This window comes from Notamacropus eugenii, chromosome 3, assembly GCF_028372415.1.
Source record: "Notamacropus eugenii isolate mMacEug1 chromosome 3, mMacEug1.pri_v2, whole genome shotgun sequence".
Lineage (NCBI taxonomy): Eukaryota > Metazoa > Chordata > Mammalia > Diprotodontia > Macropodidae > Notamacropus > Notamacropus eugenii.
This window is the reverse complement of record NC_092874.1, coordinates 167,929,289-167,954,523: the sequence shown is the minus strand read 5'-3', so window position 1 is coordinate 167,954,523 and position 25,235 is coordinate 167,929,289. Positions and strand designations below refer to the sequence as shown.

The 25,235-nt window shown below is 36.5% G+C and overlaps 1 protein-coding gene across 7 annotated transcripts in view; it reads right to left on the bottom strand.

The window, feature by feature from the left end:
- The window catches only part of FRMD4A (FERM domain containing 4A), a 547,164-nt gene that overhangs the window by 102,942 nt on the left and 418,987 nt on the right, over window positions 1-25,235 (bottom strand). For all 7 annotated transcript variants that reach the window (XM_072653270.1, XM_072653269.1, XM_072653267.1 and 4 more), the window contains 3 exons: window positions 23,222-23,278; window positions 21,296-21,318; window positions 3,861-3,944 (listed from right to left, as the gene is read on the bottom strand). In XM_072653270.1, the coding sequence (XP_072509371.1) occupies window positions 3,861-3,944; window positions 21,296-21,318; window positions 23,222-23,278 (164 nt within the window). The remainder of the gene's footprint in view (window positions 1-3,860; window positions 3,945-21,295; window positions 21,319-23,221; window positions 23,279-25,235) is intronic.

Genomic DNA, 25,235 nt, shown 5'->3' with positions numbered 1-25,235 from the left:
ACAAGGAGAATCTTATATAAAAGGAAAAGATGAAGATAGCTACTTTTTGTTAATCTCTCTCTCTCTCTCTGTATATCTATCTATATACACATATACAGACACATAGACATATATGCTTATATACATCCATATATATGTATGTGTACATCTATATAGAAATGGATATATATACACACATATAAAGCTAACTATTAACTAGTTTTAAGTTTGGCAGTGTCTAAATTAAAATTGTCCTTGCCTAGTACTATTTCTATTGGTGGTGGTAGTGGTGCTGGTGGGGGTGGTAGTAGTAGTAGTACTAATAGAGCAGCAGTACCCATTCACATTTCTGTAGTTCTAAAAGGTTTATAAAGTGCTTTCCTCAGGCCAGCCTTGTCAGCTAGTGCAAGTATGATACCCATTCTACAAATGAAGAAGCAGAAGTTTAGAAGAGTTAAGTGACTCTTCTAGGGTAATCTTAGCAGAAAGGGTTATTACATTTTCACTCAACATCATGCTGTACGTTTCATTAGTTTCTAATTATATTCTGAGACTTTAATTCCCTCCCAATTACCTTAAGGGAAATATATTGCTATTATTAGCCCCATTTTACAAATGAAATCGAGGTATGAAAGAATGAAGAAGTGGCCTAACATAAGGTCACACAGCAATTCAGAGGTTATATTGGGATTAGAACTCATATCTCATTAGACATCCCAGTTGAGAATTTTAGTTCAATACCTTCCCTGATCAAGGCTGGGAATCTACTCTGCATACTGCTCTCTTCTGAGGGATAGCTGACACATTAAAAAAAAAAACAAAACACCCCAATCCAATAACTGAGCAGGAGAATCTCTAAAGGACGTATGGCCTTTATTTGGCAAAACATAAATGCAACGTGGTATGGAGTAAATTGCACTAGATTCTTGAAGAGTCAGAAGACTTGAATATTACTTACTAGTTGTATCATGGGCAAGGCACTTGTTGTCTATGAATTTCATATTCCTCATTTCTAAAATGAAGTAGCTTGACTACATGGTATTCAGGTTATTTTCCAGCTCTACAGTCTATGATTCTAGGATAGGGAGGAGACAGCCTTGGTTGGCTATACAGATTTATGAGTTGGAATATCTCTTCCCATCTGATAATGTATAATATTTGACATGGGTGATGAATGATGATAACTGGAGACGAAGAAGAAAACCCCTCCAAGCATCTTTGGATTACAGATATTTTTGATTCTATTTTCTATAATCAGCATATGTCATATGTAAATATATATGCACAAAATATAATTATATAAATATCCTTCCTTAAGGCCTTTGCTGAAAATTCCAAATAAATAGGTTGAACTACTGAATATCTGCCAAGAATAATGAAAAAATCAAAGAGGAAAAGAGCCCTATGCAATCAGCAGTGAGTTATCAGGGTAGTCCATGCCACTGACTTGTTTATACAGGAACCAGGCTATGCAGCTTGAATGGACGTGCTTGAAAAACAAAGCCCCAGACTTACACTCCAATCATTCTGAGAAAGCAAGGAGGCCAGTGATTGCCCACCTGGGTCTCAATGGGGGCACATAGACAAGAATAGTGAGGATGAAGACAGAACAACTATGGACTGTTGTGTATAAAATGGAGGCTGGGGAGGGACAATGGGTAAAGAAATCTGTACATCAAAAAGACAGCATATCAATGAAGCAGAGGGGAGTTATATATATATGAGTATACAGAGTGACATATGCTTGTATGTGAGTGGGAGAGAGGAAGAGGAGGAAGAGAAGAGAAGAGGAGACAGAGAGAAAGAGAAAGAGAGAGAGAGAGAGAGAGAGAGGGAGGGAGGGGTGGGTGGGGTGGGAGAATTCCTTTCCACTTGATAGGACTCTTGCATAATTATGTAATGCATTTAAAATATTTTCATGATGAAAAATAATAGGTATGATTCTATTAAAATTTAAACAGTTTATTCATGAAACCTATATAGTGCTGGGGGTGGGGTGTGGGGGGACAATGAATTCATTAATGTGCAAATGATGAACCAATGAACATAAGTGACTGCAAAGTGCTTGGAAATAGATGAAGATAGGCAGACATGACGGAGAGATAGAGATAGATCTCTCTGCTAAACTAAAATATAAGTAGTGATTACATCTGTTTAACTCAATCCTCTCCCTTCTGATTCTCAGTGGCAAACATCCTCTAGTCCTAGAAGAGAGAAAAGACTTCAATAGTTACCTCTTTCATTCCCACCCCCTTCATTTCTAGCCTCCTGACAATGCAGTCATGTGCACTAATGGTAGAATTATGGGACTACATTGTAGGATGTATAATCATCACAGGGTCAAAGAATATAGGGAATGATGATCAGTGGCTTTGAAAGAACAAGGAAAAAAATATTTTTTGTGCATGAGCGCATATGATTGAAAGACTATAGGTCTAGAATTTTACACAGCTCAATTGCCTGCAGGTCAAACAGACTTTATTCTACTCAGTCAATTATAATTCTACAAAATAGTGCATTACAAAACAAATGACTATTATGCACTAACCTCAATGGCATTTTTTTTTATTAATGGCATTTTTTTTTAAAGGAGCGCAATAACATGTTTACTTTAGAACTGAAAAAAATCAAACTTTGCTCTACCACTAACTAGTTATCTAACCTGACACAAGTCATTTCCCTTCCTTGAGTCTCCATTTCCCTATCTGTAAAATAATAAGTTTGGCCAGATGACCTCTGAGGTTCTTTCTAGCTCTGATAGTCGATTATTAATCAGAGGTGAATTTAGAGATATGATCACAAGTAGGATAACTGTATCATGGTGAATACATAGGTTTCCTAAACCTCTAGGTTAATTTCCTAAGTATTATTCTGTCTCTGAGGCAAAAGGGATTTTATGAGATAAGTATAAACATGTTTTGAATTTCTAATATTAAGACATGCCCTCTCTTAGCTAAAGAGGCTTGCCAAAACTACCTTGGTTATACTATTTTTTGAGTGGAAAATATGTTCAGGCAAAGTGAAACATTGTCAATATATCTATCTCAGAATGTAAATTTATAAATGCTTTTAAAAGGGTCATCTTCCAATATATCCCGGTTGACTTGCCTCTAACATTTTTTTTTTTTTGGTTAAACAGCCTACAGTAGCTACTTCAGAGTGCTGTTTTCTGAATACTGTTTCATATTGTTAAAGGGCAAAGAGTTCTAAAGTTTCCTAGTAGGTTATCTTACAAATGCTCTTAAGAAAAACTGGAATAAATTTTAGGAAATGGGGGAAGGGGAAGTCAGAGATCATTTGAACACGTATTATAGGAATGCCAGTGCTACTCATTCATGAACAAAACACTGAGCTGGGAACTTTTTAGATTTCTAATTCACTTATAATCAGCCACTGAAAGTCCTATAGATAACTAGGGTATTATGTTACATGGCTGCTGGCTTTGGAGATGTGGAAAGGTGGAGGTAAAGAATGGCCCTATCTCTACTGCAAAGAAGAAAAAAAATCCTGTTGTTCCAACATCATGAAACCTTGCATATCTGATATTAGATGATAATGTTCTCAAAATGAAACTCTAGAAGTAGAAAAAAGGCTCTAGAAGCAGCCATGGATTCCAAAATGAAACCACAGAGAGCAGATTAAACATAAAACTCACTGCTCCTCATGGTTATGGCACCCAGTGTTTTATTTTACCCCTAATATATATAAAATCTAACAAAGAGCCCTCCCCATCAAAGGAATCTTATGCATGCCAAAGGTTATTGAAATGTGTTTCCCCAGCCGTACAGAATACATAGGAGATAGGACTGGGGAGGGAATTCTCTCTGGTTAGAGAAAGCCTCTGGCAAAGCGATGGCTAAAGAGATCTCTGAGTAGGTTACCAGTAAGCCAGGGATGGATGCTCCTTCAGGGCTTGGGTGGGAAGTGCTGGCAGCTTCTTCAAGTCACTCCTTACAATTTCATTGCTGAAAAAGAAATGAGAAACAACGCAGAGAAAGAGGGTGAGACTGAGATAACCGCCTCGAAGAAGATGCGCCCTTCCTCAGCCGCCTGCCCCAGGATTCTACCTGTATCTGCTTACTCTTACTGACAAGTGGTGGGAACTCTTTCTATTTATTATACAGAGCTCTTCTTGGAAAAAAAAATACCGCTATCTTCACATAACCCACAGACACATAAACACACCCAGAGTAGAACAGCTTTTACTTCTCGTGTAAAACCCAGAGCAAAGTTCTTCCAGGCAGACATCCTCTTGTATTTGGAGCGCAGCAGAACAGAATGAACACTGAGTGACTCTGGGTGAGGGAGGGTGTGAGAAGGAAAGGAAGAGAGCAGAGGTGCTATGCCACAAGGGCAGGGGTGGTGACAGAAAGGCTAGCCAGGGGAAATGCAAACCTCTGCTGATGTTTTTCAGGAGATTTTTAGGGCTCTAAGAAACTGGTAACTTAGTTATGTGTTCCTTCTGACCCTGTTTGATGCCCCTATTACAACATCAGATCTGTTTTCTGGGAATGACTGTACATTGGAAAGAATTTTCTAAGTCACCATGTACACTAAAATATTGATAGCAGCACTTCTTGTGGTAGCAAAGAATTGGAAATAATATCTATACTCATCAACCGGAAATAAGCTAAAAACATTGTGGTATGTGAATGTAATGGAATAATCCTGTTATAAGAAATGAAGAATAGGATGAATATGGAGAAGTCTGGAAAGACTGACATGATCTGATGAAGAGTAAAATAAGCAGAGGCAAGAAAACAACATACACAATGATGCTATCATGCACAGGCAATCAAAAACTAATGCTGCAGAATTACAAAGAACAAGTATTGCTCCAAAGAAGGGATATAAGAAGACACCTACACCACGCTTCTTTTCAGACACATGGTACATTGTACAGTGTTTCAGACTTTTAAAAGATGTATTGATCTGTTTTGATGTTTTCTCTCTGTGTCTCTCTTTCTTTATATTTGTTATCTGGGATGTCTCTCTGAGACTGGGAGAGAGGAAGGGAAATTGGAAGAAATTTTGGTGATGTAAAAAAGTACTGCAAACATACCAATAAATTTTTAAAATTCATTTTCCAACATGCAGATCACACAAATTCTGTTTCAGTCGAGGTCCAAAGAGTACTTGAAAGGTATAGGGCAGATACCCAGATTCCTTCACAACTACTGAACCAGTTTGGTGAGAACATACAGAAGTACTAAGTGTACTATTTTGGGAACAGAAATTCTTTATCCTTGGAAGAGCCTCAGAGCCTAACACAGGAGGAGAGTCTCTTCTAGGATGCTGCCAGTTCCTCCTGGATTTATGGGGGGTAAATGGATAGCTATTTGGTCCTAGGTGAAATAAATCTCCCTTTTTACCTCTGTCTCTTCTGAAGAAATGAACCTTCCCTTTGCCAAGGCAAACACATGCCTCAACCTATTCTGTCTTCTCCAATGGATTGCCTCCTTTATCATCCCCACTCCCTCTCTATCAAATAGCTCATTTCCTGCTATCTATAAACATACTTATGTCTTCCCTATCGTAAAATGCTCTTGCTTGACCCCATCATTCCTGCTGGCTAAAGACCTATATCTCATCTCCATTTTAGCTAAACTTCTTCAGAAAATCTTAACAATTGGTGCATGTACTTTCTCTTCTCTCACTCAACTCTTTGCAATTGGTCTTCTGATCTCATTTGAGGTCAACTGCTCTCTCCAAAATCAGCAGTAACATTTAATTGCCAAATCTAATGAATTTTCCTCAGTCCTCATCCTTCTTGATCTCTCTTCAAACTTTGACACTGTCAAGAACCCTTTTTTCCAGGATATTCTTTTCCCTCTAGGTTTTCTAGACTGTTCTCTTTTGGTTCTCCTCTTATCTGTCTAATCATTTCTCTGTCTTTCTTGCTTGGGTGTTATCCAACTTATGACTATTAACCATGGGTGTCTCCCAAGGCTTTGTTCTGGACACTTCTCTTCTCCTACCAGAAGTTCTTAACCTGGGATCCATAGAATTAAGGGGTTCATAACTAAATTTCAAGAGGTCCATGAACATAGATGAAAACAATTACATAATCATAGGACCATAAAACCTCAGAGACCATCTAGTCAAATCCCTTCATTTTGCAGATGAGAAAAACTGACGCCTACGGAGGCTGAATAACTTATCCAAAGTCATATAAGTATCACAGGGAGATTTTGAATTCAGAACCTTTGGCTCCCAAGCCAATGCTCATTCCACTATACCACACTGGGGGATATGGAAGCTGTTTACCAAAAAGGTAGTTCAGACTACAACAAAGAACTGCTTTGGGGTCTGTGAGTCTGAGGCTTGAAGTAATAGACAAGAAGGAAATATTGCATTCCTCATGTTCTAAGACACTGAGTCTCTTTAATATGGAATATTCTACAAAAGGACTATTTAATATTTAAAAAATAATATTTAATATTTTTATATTCTATAAAAAGAACATCAATCAATGAATCCTGGCTCTACCACATACTCCCTGTTGGGCAAGTGATTTTGCCTCTTAAGGTCTCATTTTTCTCATCTATAAAATGGTGTAATGGTGGTGAGTAGGTTATATTAGATGCCTTTGAAGACCTCTTCCAATTCTCAGTCCTTTGTTACTATAAATCTTCTTCCCCATCAAATGTGTACTAGGGACAGTTATGTGCTGGTAAATGTTTAATAACTTACTCTTCAGAGGGGGAAAAATGTACTATACATGATATACTTTTAAGTTTAATCTGCATTATTACCATTTTCTCCATCATGTTCTTAAGTTCACATCAGAGGTGTCAAACACACTATGCATGTGGTCCACAATACTCTCAGTGCAGAACCAGATTCAACAAAATAATAAATTGACCCCTAATTTGAGCTATAAATGTTCACACTGAAATTTATCAGTCAGCTGTTGCAAGCAGGCTCAGGCTAGCTCTTACATACCTCTGACTGTGGGCCTTTATATGCAAGGCACTATATTAAATGCTTCTGGAAATAGAAAAAGTATATAACACAATCCTGTCCTCATACAATTTATAACCTAGTTGGGGGAAGATAGGGGACACCCCCCTACATACACACCCATACACACACACACACACACACACACACACACACACACACACACACACACACACACAAAGACAAGTAAGAGGCCAAAATGACTCTTGGCCACTTGGGCAAATGATTGGTGCAGACAATACATGAAAAGAAGTTTGGAGGAACAACAACTACAAAAAAACCAGTGTGAGTGGGTAATGAAGCAAGTTCTTAAAGATGGCTAAGACTGGCATAGCTGGAAAGAAGTAGAAAAGCAATCTTGGTGAAGACAATGGTATGACTTTAGGTGTTTACAAAGCAATACTCAATGTGTGTTTTAGGGGACAAGTTTGTATTAAAACACAAACTTGAAATAATAAAGAGGAAGAAGATTACAGACATCTGGACTTTTATAGATAAAGAGGAATCGCTGAAAATTTTTAAGCAGTTATATATTATGATAAAAGATCCATCCAACAATGATTTGCAGGAAGGATTCAGCCTCTGAGGATGGTTCAGAAACCATTGTAAACAGGATCTAGATCACATTTTTTTCTCCATGTGTTAGGATGTGTCAGAGGATCAATTAGGAAGTCCCTTGAGAGAGTCAAAGAGACTTAGTTTGGGATTTACTTGTGATCGTTACACCTAAAGTGTGTTTGGGGAAGGAGAAACAGTGGAAAGGATCTTCTTACCTACCAAACACCTAATTTGTTGGCAAACATGTTTTGCTGGTGACAGTCACATATTTGACTTCCTTGCTTAAGCTCTCAGCAGGTTCATTAGTTATCTCCCAGGGTGAGGTTGCATAGAAAAATATATACCACCCCCTCCCAAAAATCACCAAAGCATGAAGCCAGTTCAATCCATTAAAATCTGGAAGAAGTCCCTGACATTTAATCTTTCCCAAAGGGTAAACATGAAGTAAATGTTATGTTTACCCTTGTCTATCTCATAAACATCTGCATTAACTAAAGGAAGTTTTTAGTTCTGTCAAATAACCTGGACCAAGTACATTGTGGGTGAAAACCAGGAGAGAATGCTACAAATGAATGAACTTTGTTCCCAAAGACTTATGTGTGTGCAGATCAACAAGCATATCAAAATAACCTTTTGTTTTTTATCACTAAGAAATAATGCTTTCCAAAACAAACTCTAAGAATATATAAAAATACTTTATCAGCTTTTTTTGTGGTAGCAAAGATTTGGAAATTGGGGGGGGGGTCTCCATAAATTGCGGAGTGGCTGAACAAGTTATTGCATATAAATGTCACAGAATTCTATTTTGCTAGAAGAAATGATGAAGGTGTTGTTTCAGGAAAACTGGGGAAAACCTGTATGAACTGATGCAGAGTGACTGAAGTGAGTAGAACCAGTAGAACATAAATTGTTCAATGACAGCCATGTTGTAATTAATGACAGAAAAAATTTAAATGATTTGGGAGCTCTGAAAGGTGTAATGACCACCTATAATTCCAGAGGACTGATGATGAAATATGCTACCCATGTCCTGAGAGAGAAGTGAAGGAGTCAAATTGCAAAATGAAACATAGTTTTTTGGACATGGCCAATGTGAAAAATTTATTTTGCTTGACAATACATTTTTGTAATATGTGTTTTATTTTTCTTCAGTTCTCAGGTCAGGGAGGGATGGGAGGCAGAAAAGGTAGATTTTTACTGGTGATAAAAATAAAATTTAATTTTTAAAAAGAAAAAAGAAATAATGCTTTCTTCTATGACATAGGATTATTGTTTAAGAGCTGAAAGAGACTTTAAATCATCTTTAGTTGAATTGTTTGTCTTTCATTTTCAAAGAGGACCAATGACATTTAATATAAACCCTTCATTTTACAGATTGCGGAAAGTGGGGTACAGAGAATTAAAATGACTTGTCCAAGGTTACATTGCCTATAATTGGCAGAAAGAGAATTCAAACTCATGATCCAACACTACAGAGTTCAGAGCCTATAATCCATCATGTTTCTAAATCATTTTAAGTAATTCACTTTCATCACGGTCACTTTTAGTGAATATTCCACACACAGTATGGAACAACATAGTGAACTAGTTGTTACAGTGCCAGTAAAATCCCATTCTTATGTTCACCACACTGTACATGATGCCTCTAAAATAATGCCACCACAATTTTATCATTTATGTTATTTATGTCTCTGATTTACTGTCTTTTCTGTGGAGTGTTATCTGATCTCTGTTGCTCTTTAAATGCCACAGGAAAGCACAGGAATAGCTTTGGAGAGAAGCTACAGTTTCCAATAACTGATCTAAAAAATGTATTTTGCCAAATATTTTTTGGAAATGTAGCCAAATGCTCCAAAGGCCAGGTAGCACCAGGCAAATGCCAGATGAGAAGGGTCGGCAGAATTCAAAATGTGCTTGTTCTCATTTGGAGAAAAAGAAAACATCCTCTCAGGACAAAACTCTCAGAAAAATCAGAGTTGCCTATGATTAAAAGGAGGAACAGAATATGCCTACATGGTCTTTCCAAAATGGGTTTCCTCACTAGTATAAAAAAGTTAACTAAACTCAAAAAGCTACAGTGATGTCACATAATGGGCTAATGTGGGGACACACTGAAAATATAAAATATTCAAATTAACCTATCTGAAGTATGTACACTTTCTCAGTTTTGTTGAAGGCTAGGTAATTATGAAAGGAAGTAACATTTCATAAAGAGAAAACACGATGACTACTCTTTTCACCAGCCCAGTGAGAAAGTCATTGTACTAGAAGAAGTCACTGAGCAAGATTATAGAATTTCTCCAGATGCCTAAAAGGTATAGATGGTTAGTTATCTATTTTAGATGGCTAATGTAAAAAAGTATTCTACAGCAGAGTAGTGGGTAGTGTTTGAGAGAAAACCTTCAATATTTTATGTATAGGAGGAGAGGTTAAGCAGTCTAGCATCATGGTAGCTTTTCCAATAGGTTTTCTAATGGTCATCAATACCTTAGGCAAAGGTGGAGATGAAGTGACATTTTGAGGGCTTCTCCAAAGTGAAGATTTTATGTTGTTTTGTGCCACGGATAAAGATCTATTGTAGGATCATTGTTGTCAGTGTAGAGGATGACAATTAGTCATTTTTATGAATTATGCTTCATTATTACAAAGTCTAATATTTATTTATTTTAAATTTCTGCCATGATCAAAACTTTTAGTAAAATAAAGTGTATTTTTACTGAGCCCTCTTTCCTAGGGTAAACTATAAAACAAGTAAAACCCAAATATATTTGTGTGACACCCCTCCTCCAAGAATTGCTAAAAAAAAAAGACAAAAAAATAAAGTTGTGCAATTAATCTAAGCAAGAAAAAGGTATGCTAGGCAGCAGCTGCCTCCTTGGAATCAGGAAGAAATGGACTCATGGCCACTCAGATGCATATTAGTTATGTAAGACAGAACATGTCATTTAACCTCCCACTGTCCCAGACAATCCACTGCATTTTAAGTTGCAGAACAGGGACAGATCTATATTGTTAGTAGGAGGATGTGATGTTTTGAAATAACAACAACAAAAAAAGATTAAATAGAAACTATTCCAGACTTTTCTATTTATCAGCCCTGAAGTTTAGGCAGGTTAGTATATTATAGAGAGCAAGATTATGAGAATTTTCTCTAATTTCTTCCTTTAGACTAGAGAGATTTTTCTCTTTTTGTTTTGCTCTGTTCTGTGCTATGGATCCCTTCGGCATCTGAGGAAGCCTAGGGACCCTTTACAATAATGGTTTTAAATGCATAAAATCAAATAGAGAGGATTACAGAGGAAACCAAAGCTATCGAAACATAGTTATCAAAATATTAAAAACAAACCATCTCCCAGCGTGACTGTTCCCCCATTTAAGAAACCCTGCTTAAGAAGCATCAAAATTGGTGTGGTGGGAAAAGTGCTGACTTAGACAGAGATTTGTGTTCTAGTCTCCTCTTTGCAACTAACTAATAATGTAACCTTGTAGTTAAACTCAGTTTCATTTTCTGTAAAATGAAAGGATAATTTCTTAACAGTTTCAAGATGCTTTCACTTCTACCATACTTCTGACACTCCTTTTACTCCCCTTCCACCTTGGATTCTACCCTTGGAAAAATTGGATTCCAGCAGGTGAGTTTTCTCTACCACCTCTGCACTTCTCACTTTTGAGCATTCCCTAATATGTTACTTTCACCATTACAGTATAAGCACCTGGAGGGTAGGGACTGTCTTGTTTACTTGTTTGCTGCACTTGTACCCTCCAGGGCTTAGGTCAGTGCACAGAACATAGTAGTTACCTATCTGAAGATGTGAACTTAATGTAACAATATACATGAGGACTTTACAGCATAAACCTTTGGGATTTTTTTTAGGTGAAAGGTACAATGCCAATTCAGCAACTATGAAGTTATAGAATTACATAATCAAAGAGAATGGCTGCCGCATTAGTTTCCTTCTTTTGGTATTGTTCTTATACATTTAGAAGAACACACCCTATGAACATACCCTATGATAAAACTCTTCCCTCCTTTCTAAGGATGTGAAACTCTACTGTTACAAAACTTAAAACTACATACAATGTTGCTCTACGTGTGAACTGAAGATTTCTGTAGCAATATAGGATGGTAACTTCCTCATTTAATATTTTGTTTCAAATTCTTGCAGAATCTGTTCCTCTGAAGAGGTCTTACCAGAATACAGGGTTTCAACTGTTCCTAAATTTATCTTTGATCCTCAAGGTCTTTAAAGTTATTTGCAAATTGTAGGGGAAAAATATTCCTCCTCTCGGAGTTATACTTTTAAAGGATTCCGTCTTCTCCTCTTTCCTCCCCATCTACCCTCCCCCCTCATCAAATTTCTCAGCAAGCAGAAATGAAATTTGCATACTAATAGTTAATGACAAGTTACTTCAGTTTCATGACAAACCTTGCATACTATGAATGTCACTGTCTGGCTATTCCTACTAATGATCCCAAGGGATCAGAAAATCCACTAACTTTTGATTAACTAACAATAGTAACAGCTGTTAAATATCATGGGGCCAATCTCACATACATACACACACACACACACACACACACACACACACACATTAAAGAAAATAAGTCTCAAATGATCAAGCAGTACAATAATTGTTTGAAATCAACTCAACTTAGAGATTGTGGAGAGAAGACATTTATGTAAATTCAAAATAATGTCATTATAGGGTACGACATCCTGTGAGCTGAATGAAATGCACAGCTCATTAATGAACTTTTGATAATGGCTGTTGAGAATGCAGGAAAATAACTTGTCATCTTGATTAAAATAATAATCTGCACAAATGTTTTTATTACTGGGGAGAGCAAGTATTTCAGAAGAAAACTAGCTCTTTGTCCTTTTGTTGTTAATTTTTGGCAATTATTCACTTGTCACTATTTATCCTATGACCTACTCAAAATACATCGTTTTGTGTAACTGAGAAGACTAAAATGGTACTTTATAGATTTTGCAAACTCCAATTGATGCTAAAGTCACTTACAAGTGCTCTCAGAAAGAACAGGATATATTTTAGGAAATGAAAAAAATATTAATCCTACCTCCAAAGACCTCATCCTCTTATCTTTCTAGGCTGGTGACAACACAGTCATATGATGTACTTGAAATAAAATATTAAAAGCTTTTCTTTTATCTGGAATAACAATGCACTGTTTCTGGGTGTTAAGTAGACTTTTTCATCTCACTTAAATGGACCAAACAAAGATGGTCCATAGACCATCTGAAATAGAGATAATTCATTTTCCTTTGCTAATGAAGGCAACTGTTTGTGTAATGTATCATGTAGCAGGGGTGTGTGCTGGTAACTGTTTAACAACCAGCTCTCTGAAAAAAATTCAACGTATATTTTTAAGTGTAAAGTTTTATTGACATTTTCTCCATTACTTTCTTTAATCTAGGCAATTAACAAAACAATCAAGCCTAGTTTATAATGTTCACCATTTCCAAGGTGTGAATGCTCAAACTGGAATTTAACAACTGGGCTACCTTGAACTAGCTCAATCACACCCTTGTTTATCATTTTATTTCTAAAGCTGTGAATTATTACCAAAAAAAAAAAAAAGGAAAACCTCTAGAAGCTGTAGGGAGAATTTAGGCTTTTCAGTCAAATGACCCAATGACTGATATTTTAACCTGATTCCTGAGCTCTGATGATCATTTTCTTGATCTGCTTAGTCTGTACTTACAAACAGATGTCTTAAAAGCTGACCTCAAGTCTTCAATCCCTACTTCTCTTCTTTTTGTTTCTGTGGTTTGTTGAAATGGTGATACTAACAGAGCTTGGGGTGCCCTTTCCCTCAGCATGTAACCCATGACTGCAAGATTACCAGTTTGTAGCACATTGTCCCCTGGGTAATAAAGGTTCAGACCAAAGATCCTCACATGTTATATTCCTTCAACATAAGTCTTCTTCAGGCTCTATTTGCTAACTGATCCTAATACATATTCCATAGATGGATTCCCGTTTTAGTGATTAACATTAAGGTCTATAGAACAAAACTACTTCCATGTCCCAGCAGATGGTCAGAGGTAAGATGACTATGCTTTGCTGATCTGGTTTCAATAACCAGGCCAATCCTCTCATATCAAAAAATCCCATATAACAGATGTGTTTTACCATCTATATTTGTGGATATAGGTATAAATCCCTGTAGAAGGGATATAAGTATAAATCTCTGAAGACTTTACTGTTTTGATGTCTATGATTTATGTTTTACCAGTATTTGATGAAGGTGTAAGATACTTTTAAAAAACACACTGACAGGTTTGACATAAGGTTTATTGATGTTAAAGTCTATGTAAGGGTGGAGAACCTGCAGTCTGGTACTTGGGTGCGGCCTTTTGACTGAGTCCAAGTTTTACAGAAGAAATTCTTTTATTAACAGGATTTGCTCTGTGAAGTTTGGATTCAGTCAAAGGGCCACACTTGAGGACCTAGAGGGCCATACGTGGCCTCGAGGCCACAGGTTCCCCACCCCTGGTCTAAGCTCGGTGAGGGCAGGAACTTCCTCATTTCTATATTGATTTATATTGGCAGTAGTGGTTAGTGAGTAGAGAGAAAGCCTTGAGGTTAGGAAGGCCTAGCTTCCTATGTATGAGGCATACTACGTGTGTCGCTCTGGGAAAGTCTTAACTTCTTGGTGCTCAGGCAAATTGCTAAAAGGATAAATTATAGAAAAACTCGACAATCTTCATTCAGCCTCTGCTTGAAGACTTCACTTGTGTGTGGGGAAGGTGGTGGTGGTGGGTGCCCCCTAACCTCCTGAGGCATTTATGCATTTTTCTAATAGAATATTGGCAGTTAGGTGGCACACTGGATAGAGTGCTGGGCCTGGAGTCAGGAAGACTCATCTCCTGAGTTCAAATCCAGCCTCAAATACTTACTAGCTATGTGACCCTGGGCAAGTCACTTAACATCTGTCCGCCTTGGTTTCCAAAGCTATAAAATGGGATAAATAATAGCACTTACTTTCTGGGGTTCTTGTGATAGTCAAGTGAAATATCTGTAAAGTACTTAACACACATACATAGACATCAAAACAGTAAAGTCTTCAGAATTTATACTTATATCCCTTCTACAGGGATTTATACCTATATCCACAAATATAGATGGTAAAACACATCTGTTATATGGGATTTTTTGATATGAGAGGATTGGCCTGGTTATTGAAACCAGATCAGCAAAGCATAGTCATCTTACCTCTGACCATCTGCTGGGACATGGAAGTAGTTTTGTTCTATAGACCTTAATGTTAATCACTAAAACGGGAATCCATCTATGGAATATGTATTAGGATCAGTTAGCAAATAGAGCCTTAACATACAGTACCTGACACATGGTAGGTATTTTAAAAATTATTTTTCCCCACCCCCCACCCCATGAAGCTTACCATGTTAGTTTTCTTTCTGGTTACCATATCACATGGTTGCTTCATGCTAAATCTTCCTTCCACTGATGTCCTCAGATCTTTTTCAGACAAAAGATTTTCTAGCCAAAGCATCCTCTACTTTGTACTTGTGAAACTGATTTAAAAAAAATATCTAGAGGAAGACTTTATTATTTTTTCTATGAACTTTTATCTCCTTAGGTGTGGTCCACTGTTCTAGACTGTGGAAATAAATTTTTGGACCCTGAATCTGTCATTAGTGATCTTTCCTAGCTTGGTGGCATCTGTACATTTTATAAATATACCACTTATATCTTTATTCAAGTAAATGAGAAAAATATTAAACAACCCTTTAAGGTAGAATAAAACAACTAGAAATAATACCATGCTTTGTACTTTGTATACATCAATGTGTCCTTTACCAACACAGCTAAATAATTTTGATATCCTATCAAATTGTATAAATGTTTTTTTTTTTTTTGGCTATAGTGCCTTTTTTTTAGGGGCTTACTTTTCTGAAATTGTTTTAGCTTTCATTTGTTGAAAAATGTAAAATAAAATAATATCCTCAAGATTTTTACATCTCTTTGGTCTTTGGGATAAATATACTATGTATATGTCATCAATAGATGGAAAGACAAACAAATTAATAAACTGTGGCTTTTCTGACACCCCTACTGTTAATTAGCTCATTCAACTACCTTGCTATAGTCACCTTTAATGAACACTATTTCCATATTCTGACATCCCAGTTATGGTTGCATATTAGATCATCATCATCATTATCATTGATAATAATAATAATAGCTTATGTTTATGTAGCTTTTTAAGTTTACAGAGTACTCCATATCTATTATCTCATTTGGTATTCACTGCAGCCCTATAAGGTAGGCCCTATAGGAATTATTATCCCCGTTATCCAGATAAGCAAACTGAGGTACAGAGAGGTAAAATATTTGCCCATGTTCCTATGGCTTCTAGGCTGGATTGGAAGGTCAGTCTCTCCTAATCCTTAGACTAGTGTTTTTTCACTAATCATATTATCTCCTCTACATAATCAAAGAAACAGTAGGCTTGGGAATAGAAGTGATAGCCAAGGCATACTCTGTTTATTTGCTGATGATCAATAGCCATTAGTTCTGATACACAAACTAGAAAGTAAATGTGTATCTATTAAGAAAAAAAAAGAAGAAAAAGCTACATGTGGACAGAATCATTTTCTGAGCCTTTACCTAAGCCTTTTAAATTTATCTATCATATTTAGAACTAAGATGGTATTTGTTAGCGTAATTATTTTTATTTTTTTACAGTGTTCTTATATTACGGAATGGAAACTTCTTTTCTTCCTCTGATGACTTACTTATCCTTCTTTCTCAATGATGCCAATTCAAATTAGAATTTATATCAACTGGATGGAAAGGAGACTTGACAAATTACAAGTAGGCAACTTTGTTAAACAAATATAGCCAAAGGGAAGAAACAACTTTGCTTTGAGCTACTCAAGAGGTTTAAGAGTAAATTGAAATCTTGTGTCTGGAAAGATTTTTCAGGCCTGTATCTAGTTTAAGCCTCTAGAGCCGTTACTAGGAAATTTAGAATCAAGTGCAAATTCACTTTAGGTGGGAGTAAAGAGCAGATCCTCTTTGTCAACAGAGTTCCATTGTGATATAAGAAGGAGCTGCCCATCCTCCAGACTCCAATTCTCCATTCCATACAGTCTATGATTCCCTACTACTTCCCTCCCTGCACAAAATTTCAAAATTTCAACTTTAGGGAGGAGGCAGGGTGAGGCAGGCAGAGAAGGTTGTGTTAGTTGGTGAAAGTGGGCCCTGGCAATGGGAATCCATAGTGAAGAGATCCTCAGGTATGGTGACCTGGGGCCACACACAGAAGTGGGGCTAGCAGACGACTGAAAGCCACAAGGATGGACTGCCTTAATGTCCTGTTAACTCACCCTAGTTATGGTTCTGTGTCTCATATGTGCCAAAATTCTTTTGAAATTCATCATTGCTAAATAAGCAAACTAGTCCTAAAGTCATATATGTAATGCTTCTGATTCATAAGTTTCATGGAAACTCAGATATATATATATATATATATATATATATATATATATATATATATATATATATATATATATATATATATATATATATATATATATATATATATATATATATATATATATATAACTTTGACGGATCTATGATCTTACCAATATATCCCTCCAACAGTAGAGATTGCATGCCACCCATACTTTATGCCCTATTGGAATCCACAAAATGTTACATGCTATAAAGGAAAATCCCCCACTAGAAATTGGGTGGTCTTTTTGGGGGGGATTTATAGATTACTGTGTATGAGAATGTGTACACAGGATGAGAATGTTTGGATTTTGTCACCATAAATCAGTAGGAGTGGAATGCATACTTCTCATAATCCTCCATCATCCTTTTCTGTAAGATTTTATAAACCAGCCTAAATCACATTCTAGAGTTTCCCCTGATTGCTATTACTTGGCCAGGAGATCAATAGTTTGTAGCTTAGACAATTTATGGACTAATTTGGTCTCCTGGTTGAGGTGCTTGTTTTACATTGGATAGGAAATGGTGATAGTCTTTACTGATAGCTGTTCTTTTTATCTATTTCCTCATTTTTAATGTCAATAACTTGTTTAAATAGACCAGGCTGATATTTCTTTAAGTGTATATCATATGTATATTTTATATATATATATCTATCTTCTTACTTTTATTCTTATGTCTAGCTTAGTATTGATGCGGATCTTTGTTCTAACAACAGAAAGCTGATTTAGAAAAATCTTGTACATGCTATCCAGTTATTTCCTTTCCACTAGAATATAACAATCTCATTTTTAGTGACTTTTTTTGGCATTCTCTTCCCTCAACTCCTTTTTAAAGAAAATATTAATGATATAAACTCATTAGACTTCTTTATAATTTATAAACCTTTGACCCTCTTGTTTCTTTCACATGAAACATATTTTCCAACATATATTCCTTGTCTTCCCCGATCACCTTTCCCACCATTTTTTCCCCAACTTTTCCCATCACCTTTTCATTGGAGACACTTATAATTTAAGTTGGGGAGTGGCACTTATCAGATTTTTCATAGAATTTCTCTAGCTCTTTATTTTCTTCAGTAGTTGTTAGTATATAACCAACAATTATCACTGTGGAGATAAAGAAGCTTTCTAGGATAATGCAGAGTAGGCCTATACAACTTGTCACTGCACACTCTCCTGTTTATCACATGACCTATCTGTGGTCTGAAGAAGTTTACAAGTTGGTCAGATCTGGTGTAGAGTCTTTTCTAGTAAATTACCAATTTAAGTCAATATATAACACCTTAAGTCATGAGTTAATTTTCCTTGTGTGTGCATGTGTGTGCATGTGTGTGCATGTGTGTGTGTGCGTGTATATAGATTTCCTTAATATATGTACATTAACCTTGGAGGCTATTTAACTTAATGATAAAATAGAGGGAAGTCTTATAACTTGTGAAAGAAAGAATCTTCCATAAAGCTAATATATAATTTTGCTAATTATATTTTTAAGTAAAACACTTATTGGCAGGGCATATCTCTTAGAAGAAAGCCATCCTGTTAAATACTTCTAGAAACAATTGTTGGTTTTCATCAAGTCTAATTTTGGACTTATTCAGGGGGTCATGAACAAAATGAATTCTGAATGTAGGTTCTGAACTGTAACCACCACAGGCATTAATTAATAGGAGAGAGAGAGAGAAAAAGACAGAAAGAAAGAGAGACACAGAGGCAGAGAATTCTAACATTATTTTTAGAATATTAATTAATATGCTTAGATGTAGAGAACCTAAGAGATTAGCTATTCAAACTTCCTTATTTTTCAAAGGAGAAAACTGAGGCTCAGAGAGATTAAATGGGTCAAGCCAAAGTTTATTTCGCAAGGTCACATAGCAAGTCAATGGCAGAGATGAAACTGGAGCTTGTGTCTCTTGAGCTGGCAGGCAAACCTTCATGAAGTATGAATTAAGTACATATTGTTAGGGGTTAATGATAAATTCCGTATTGTATTGTTGTGGATAGTAGTGGTACCTAGACAGGCAGATTCAGAAAGTAGAAATTTATGATTCCTTCTCTGAATTTATAGCTTCAAATACTTAAAATACAAGATATTTCTAAGAATTCTGAAGGTTTTTTTCGGAGGGGAGGTTTGGGGGGTTGGCAGTGGGATGAGTAGAGGGGAAAGGAGGATGATAAACGAATGCTTGCTCCAGAAAGTGTAATTTATCAAGGAATTCAATAGAATGGCTCACTTGCCTTCCAACTATGCTATCTGCTTGATTCTACCAACTTTCTTGATCAAGAGGTTTTCCTGTATGACTACCTCTCTCTCCTGACAGCCATTCCTCTTCCCAGGCAGTGACAGGGACAAACAAACTGCCCAGTGGCACTCTGACAAATGAGGCCAATCCCGGAGACTGAGTTCCTCTGTAACAACCCCACTAGCATTCTGTGTACTCATTAGGCAGCAATAAATTATTGCAGAGGCCAAATCCCTGCTTCCTTGACTCCAGAAGAGTCCACAGGCCACACAGACCCAGGCTCTACAAGGCAAGATTATGTATTCATAAAGCACATTCCAGCCTGTCAGGACATTTTTAAAAACTAAGCAATTTTAAAGAAATGGTTCAGAGCTGGGAAAAAAGAAAGAAAAAAAACCTAGGAAAATAAGAACACCCTGATAAACCTGAGGTTGTGTATTACCAATTGAAATTCATTGGACCAATAGTTTTCAAATTGTTATGACAAGACCCCAGAGGCATCTCCAAGGACTCTTGGAAAAAGAGGGAAATCCTGGTGGATATGTTCAGCTTGCGCTAGCCCCATCAGCTCACACCTAATACTAAGAAACTAAGCAGAAAAGGCCCCACAATCTTGAAATAGCTGTTACAGGCCACAATTTAAAGAGCTTAGGCAAGAGATCCTGAAAGCTTCCCCTTCTTTTAATTGTTCTGGAGAGACTATGAAATGGTTGTAGCTTCCTTCATCCCTGACTGATTGTGTGTGTATTTTAATGAAAGACTGATTGATGGGGTCTAAACAGAAACACAGGCAGAGAGAAGGAGAGGAAGCAGCTATGACCCCCATGAATCAGTCAAGTCATAAGCATTGCAAGGACTGAGAGACAACAAGGTTATGGGAGTATAAGTACCACCAAGTGAAATGGTGCATGCTGTTTAGACTATTTGGTTGCAGTGGAAGCTATGAATGCCTGATGGACTGGGGGGAGCGAAAGTGATGGTGTCATTTTCATTTAAAGCTTTATTATGCTGAATTTCCTATTTCTGTCCCTAAATCTTAAGCCTGGACGTGTTGGTATTGTTTTTGCTGTTTAATTTTGTCTCTGGACCTTGGTTCTAAAGAATGAGCCCTACCGGCCTCAGAAAAATTCCATAAGCAGACTCAGAGGTATAAAGTATATCTTTGAGCAGCTAATCCCATTAAGAACATTTATAACATAACATCCAGGACAGGGTGCGGTGATGTTGCTGAAAAATACTGCTAGGCAATTTCTTTTAGCTCCATGGACTGATGTACAGTACTTGATGAAACTGGTTTTATAATCAAAACTTGCAGTCTTGTAGATTTCCTGAAGTTACTAAGCAAATTTTGCTAATGAATCTCATAAGTATTCAAGTTATAAATAAAGTGTTCAGAGTTATGACTGTGATCTGAGTTGCAGGAGAGAAGGAAGAAATGAGGTAGGCATATCTCCATGTGTAGGAGTAATTCTTTAGAGACTGAGATCCATTTGTTAGTGGAGAGGAAATTCATTATAATATATTAATGGAGAGATAATAGTTGAGAGGGCCCAGAGTACTTGTAATTATATTTACTATAATATATTATTCAATCTACAATAACATTGCTTTCAATCAGAGCAGAGTCATCCTTTTAAGTGTGGAAGATGGTTGTTGGTTTTTGTGTCTGTTTTTTTTTTAAACCAAATTGAGAACACAAGGCTTTGGAACTATCTTCTCCTGCACTGATATAAGGTATGATTTCCCATCTATTCTCATATTACCTAAAAATGTATTGGATCTGTTATGTGGTATAGCACTAGATGGCTTAAGTCAGAGCACTGGTTAGAGCTTAGGATGTTATGTGTCAAAGCAGCAATTATGGTACACAATGAAAGTACCCATCACTCAACAAAAACTACAGGTAAGTTCACGTGTTTTCATTCAAAATGGATGGTAGCAAAAGCATCATTCTAAATATAACCACTAATATTATTACTGAATTATGGGAAAGGCTGTAGAAGCAATGACCAACAAAGAAGGAAGGAGTTCTTGCAGACTTACCTGGAAAAATCTCCCTTTGCCTCCTGAAACAAACAAAATATAAATATCAGTAGAACAACCTCGTTGCTAGCTTCAGAGTTCAAAACTCTCTTTCTCAGTTTCTATTTTCTCCTTCAAACTAACTCAGTTCTGAAGTGCTAAGTATTTATCAAAAGATAATCTACTCCACTATTTTATGAAGGTAAACAGTCATAAACAAAAGCATGGTTGCACATAACTGTAATCTCGTTATCTCATTACTAGGAAGGCAGAGGCTATTAGATCTGTGCTTGAGAATTCAGAGCTGTAGTAGGCTATGCAGATCTAATGCTCATTCTAAATCTGGCATGGATAGGTTAGCCCCTTGAAGGAGGTAGGGAGGGTTCATCAGATAAGGAGGAGCAAACTGCTCTGGGCTGATCAGTAGACAGGACTGGACCTATGACTAGTTTCTGCACTTATAGTCTAGGTAATATGGAGACCCAGTCTTTAGAAACAAGAGCAGCAAAAGAATCACAGGCACAGGGGGCTGTTTTTCATTTGGAAGAGACACACAACATTGAGCTAGAGAAGGTCATACATGGGAGAAAATGAAAAAAGAACATAGAACTTCCCTCCATTTCTGTTCTAGACCTAATAATGCAGAGATCTATAGGGTCAAAGTGGCCCTGATGCATAGGGTGTCATTTAGATTATTCCTAGATTCATGGTTTCTGGGGAGATTGGGCCAGTACTAACTCAGGGATATATTTATGCTCAAGAGGAAAGTCACATTAGCTCTGTTTATCTCAGACCAGTCCAGACTGCTGAACCTGCTGTTCTACATTGGACCCAAATGTTGTGTTACTTCAGGGGCATTCCCCCAAGTTTCCTCTGGGTAACAGGACCAGGGGATGGGCCAGGACCAGATCTGTTGTTTTCTTGGTACCTCCACTATATACATTACATTTTGTCTTGTACCACGATTATCTGTGCACCTGAATTATCTCCCCTACTAGACTACAAGGTTCTTGTAGGGACTACCTCTTACTTATCTTTGTATTCTCTTTGGCAACTAGTTCAGGGCTTTCTAAACATACATTAGGCACTTGATCAATATCTGTTATTTAAATGAATGAATGAATTTGCTTTACTGTGTCTTTCCACTGTCACATCTCATGTGCACTAATGCACTGTTTTCCCTTTTGTCATTGCAAGGTCTCTTCGTTATCATTCCAGAAGGGGTGAGATAATTCTCTGTTAGCTTTTATTAGTTTCTTAATTTGCTTGGAGAAGTAAACCCAGAGTAAAATGACTGAATGATACATACACTATCCACTTTTCCTGACTCAGACTATGCACAAAGTTTTCCTTAATAAAGATCCAATCTCTAGGACTGGGTGAGTAGGGTTTAATTAATTTACTGGAAGCTCTGATGGATTCCATGTGCCTAATACCCCTTCCTTGAATTAGGCTAGAAGCAGTTAAGGACACAATCAATCAGTGGTTGCAGTCATAGCATTCTGGCCACGTCTGCACGTGTATTTGCTAATTACTCAAATGTCTCACTGTGGTTTTTTTTCCTCTAATGCATTGGCAGCAGATTATTTTTAGTTTGGGTTTTCATGATGAGCTGCCTATTTGGGATACTTATTTATCCCAAGAGCTGGTAAGTAATCATGGCACTGTGATTTTAATGAATATACAATGACCCTCCTAACTCCCCTTCCTGTGTGTAAATGGATATGTGTGTGTGTGTGTATGTGTGTGTGTGTGTGTGTGTGTGTGTGTGTGTGTGTGTGTGGTTGTAACTCAGAAAATCACTTTACTCAAGGAGAAGCCAGGGATGCCCACACCATTAAATCCTTCTTGGAGTAACTCCTCAATAACTCTAACACATTCTTAACCATATCCCCTGATTGATTAATACACATAGTCCTAGAAGACTGAAAGGAGGTTAGATCTTACCTGTAAAATATATGAAGCTAATTCAAATACCACTTCACTGTCAACCTCAATAAGTTCCTATAAAGAAAGAAAAACATAAAAAGAAGACAAAATATGGTTATTTTTTCTGTGAAGGTGCCTCTATAATTTTCGATACTTTCCCAACACATCTATTTTATGAGACAATCTTAAATCAATTATTTTAACGACTAAACAAAATTAAAACCAACCTTATGTGAAATTGCCACATTTAGCCTTATGCCTCAGTCTGAGGTCTTAGAGAGGAAGCAGAAAAAGTAACAAAGAAATTTCATTTGGGAAGAGCAGTTGGATTAAACCAAATACACACAGAAGTGGTCCATGTTAGAGAAAATACAATTTTGAATGCATTACTCTATCAATATATAAAGAGAAGATATATGTTTAGAAAAAAAATCATGGTTTGGAGAACTGCTCAAAACTGAGAGACTATCAATAACTACTGATCAAAAAATCCTACTTTCTTCATTGTCATGAAATCTCTGAAAACTTTTTCTATTGATTCATAAATATAAGAACAGGGGCAGCTAGGTGGCACAGCAAATAGAGAGTTGGATCTGGAGTCAGGAAGACTCCTCTTCCGGAGTTCAAATTTGTTGTCAGACGCTGACTAGCTATGTGACCCTGGGCAAGTCACTTAACCTTGTTTGTCTCAGTTCCTTCATCTGGAAAATGAGCTGGAGAAGGAAATGGCTAACCATGCCAGTATTTTTGCCTAGAAAACCCCAAATGGGGTCACAAAGAGTCAGACATGACTGAAAAACAATAAAATACAAGAGCATCTCAAAAAGTGTATTTCTTATAAACAGTTAAGCAAAAACACCTAAAAGACAGTAATTATGTCCAATACTACATGTCAATCTCTAGGTTTACAGTTTACTACTTAAGAGAAAAAGATGTGGGCTTTAACTTTAATAATTTGGTAAAACTTCATCCACTGTATTTGAGCTAGATTTTGTTACTTAACACTTTTCCTTTATATCCTTATAGTGATTGCGTGTGTTGGTATTTTACCACTGCTTTTCTCATTCTGCATCAATTCATGTATCTGCCCACATATCTATTGATTTTTCCTTTGTATCTATCATTCCTTGAGCTTCATAATATTCTGCTACATTCATATACCATTATTTTTCAGTGATTCCTAAATCATTGAGCACAGTGTGTTTCCAAGTTCATATCATTACAAATAGCAGTAGTATGAATATTTTTGTCCATATGAGTCATCTCCTTCTTTCATTAATCTCCTTGGGGTACGACCAGTAGTGGAATCAATAGGTCAAAGAATATGAATAAATTTAAATTTTTTCTTGCATAATTACAAATTCCTTCTGCCACAGTCAGCTAGTTCGTAATCCCACTAACAGTGAATCTGCATATCTATCTTCTCAAAGTCACAATAAGATCCGATTTTCCCTCGAATATTTTACCATCTTTGTCAATTTTTTTTGTTTGGTGGGGAGGTTAAGTAACATCTTGGAGTTATTTTTATTTGCACTTCTCAATGATTTTGAACTTTTTTCATACAGTTTCTGATAGCTTATGCTTCTTTTGAAAAGTTTGCTCATATCCTCTAACCACTTACTGTGCAATGGATCTTCAATGAGATTTGTGCCAATTCTCCAAAGATGTGTATGTCAGGCTTTATTCAGAGATGTCAAATGATTTTTTTTTCAATCTACATCTTTTCTTCTTGTTCTAATTGCATTGAATTTATTTGTGAAAATTTTTTTACTTTGTGATTAAAACCATATACTTTGTTTTTTAATATCCTCTATCCCTTGCCTTATTAAGAATTCTTCCTGTATCCATAGCTGTTAGAGATAAAACATTTTATTTTCCTCTAGCATTTTAATGATGGTCCTTTTTATATACAAGTCTTTTAAGTCATTCAATTTTATTGTGCTATGTTTTGGTCTAAACCCATTTTCCATCAAATTGCTATCTAAGTTTCCTTGTAGTTCTTGTTAAATAGAATCCCTCCCCTAGTACTTTG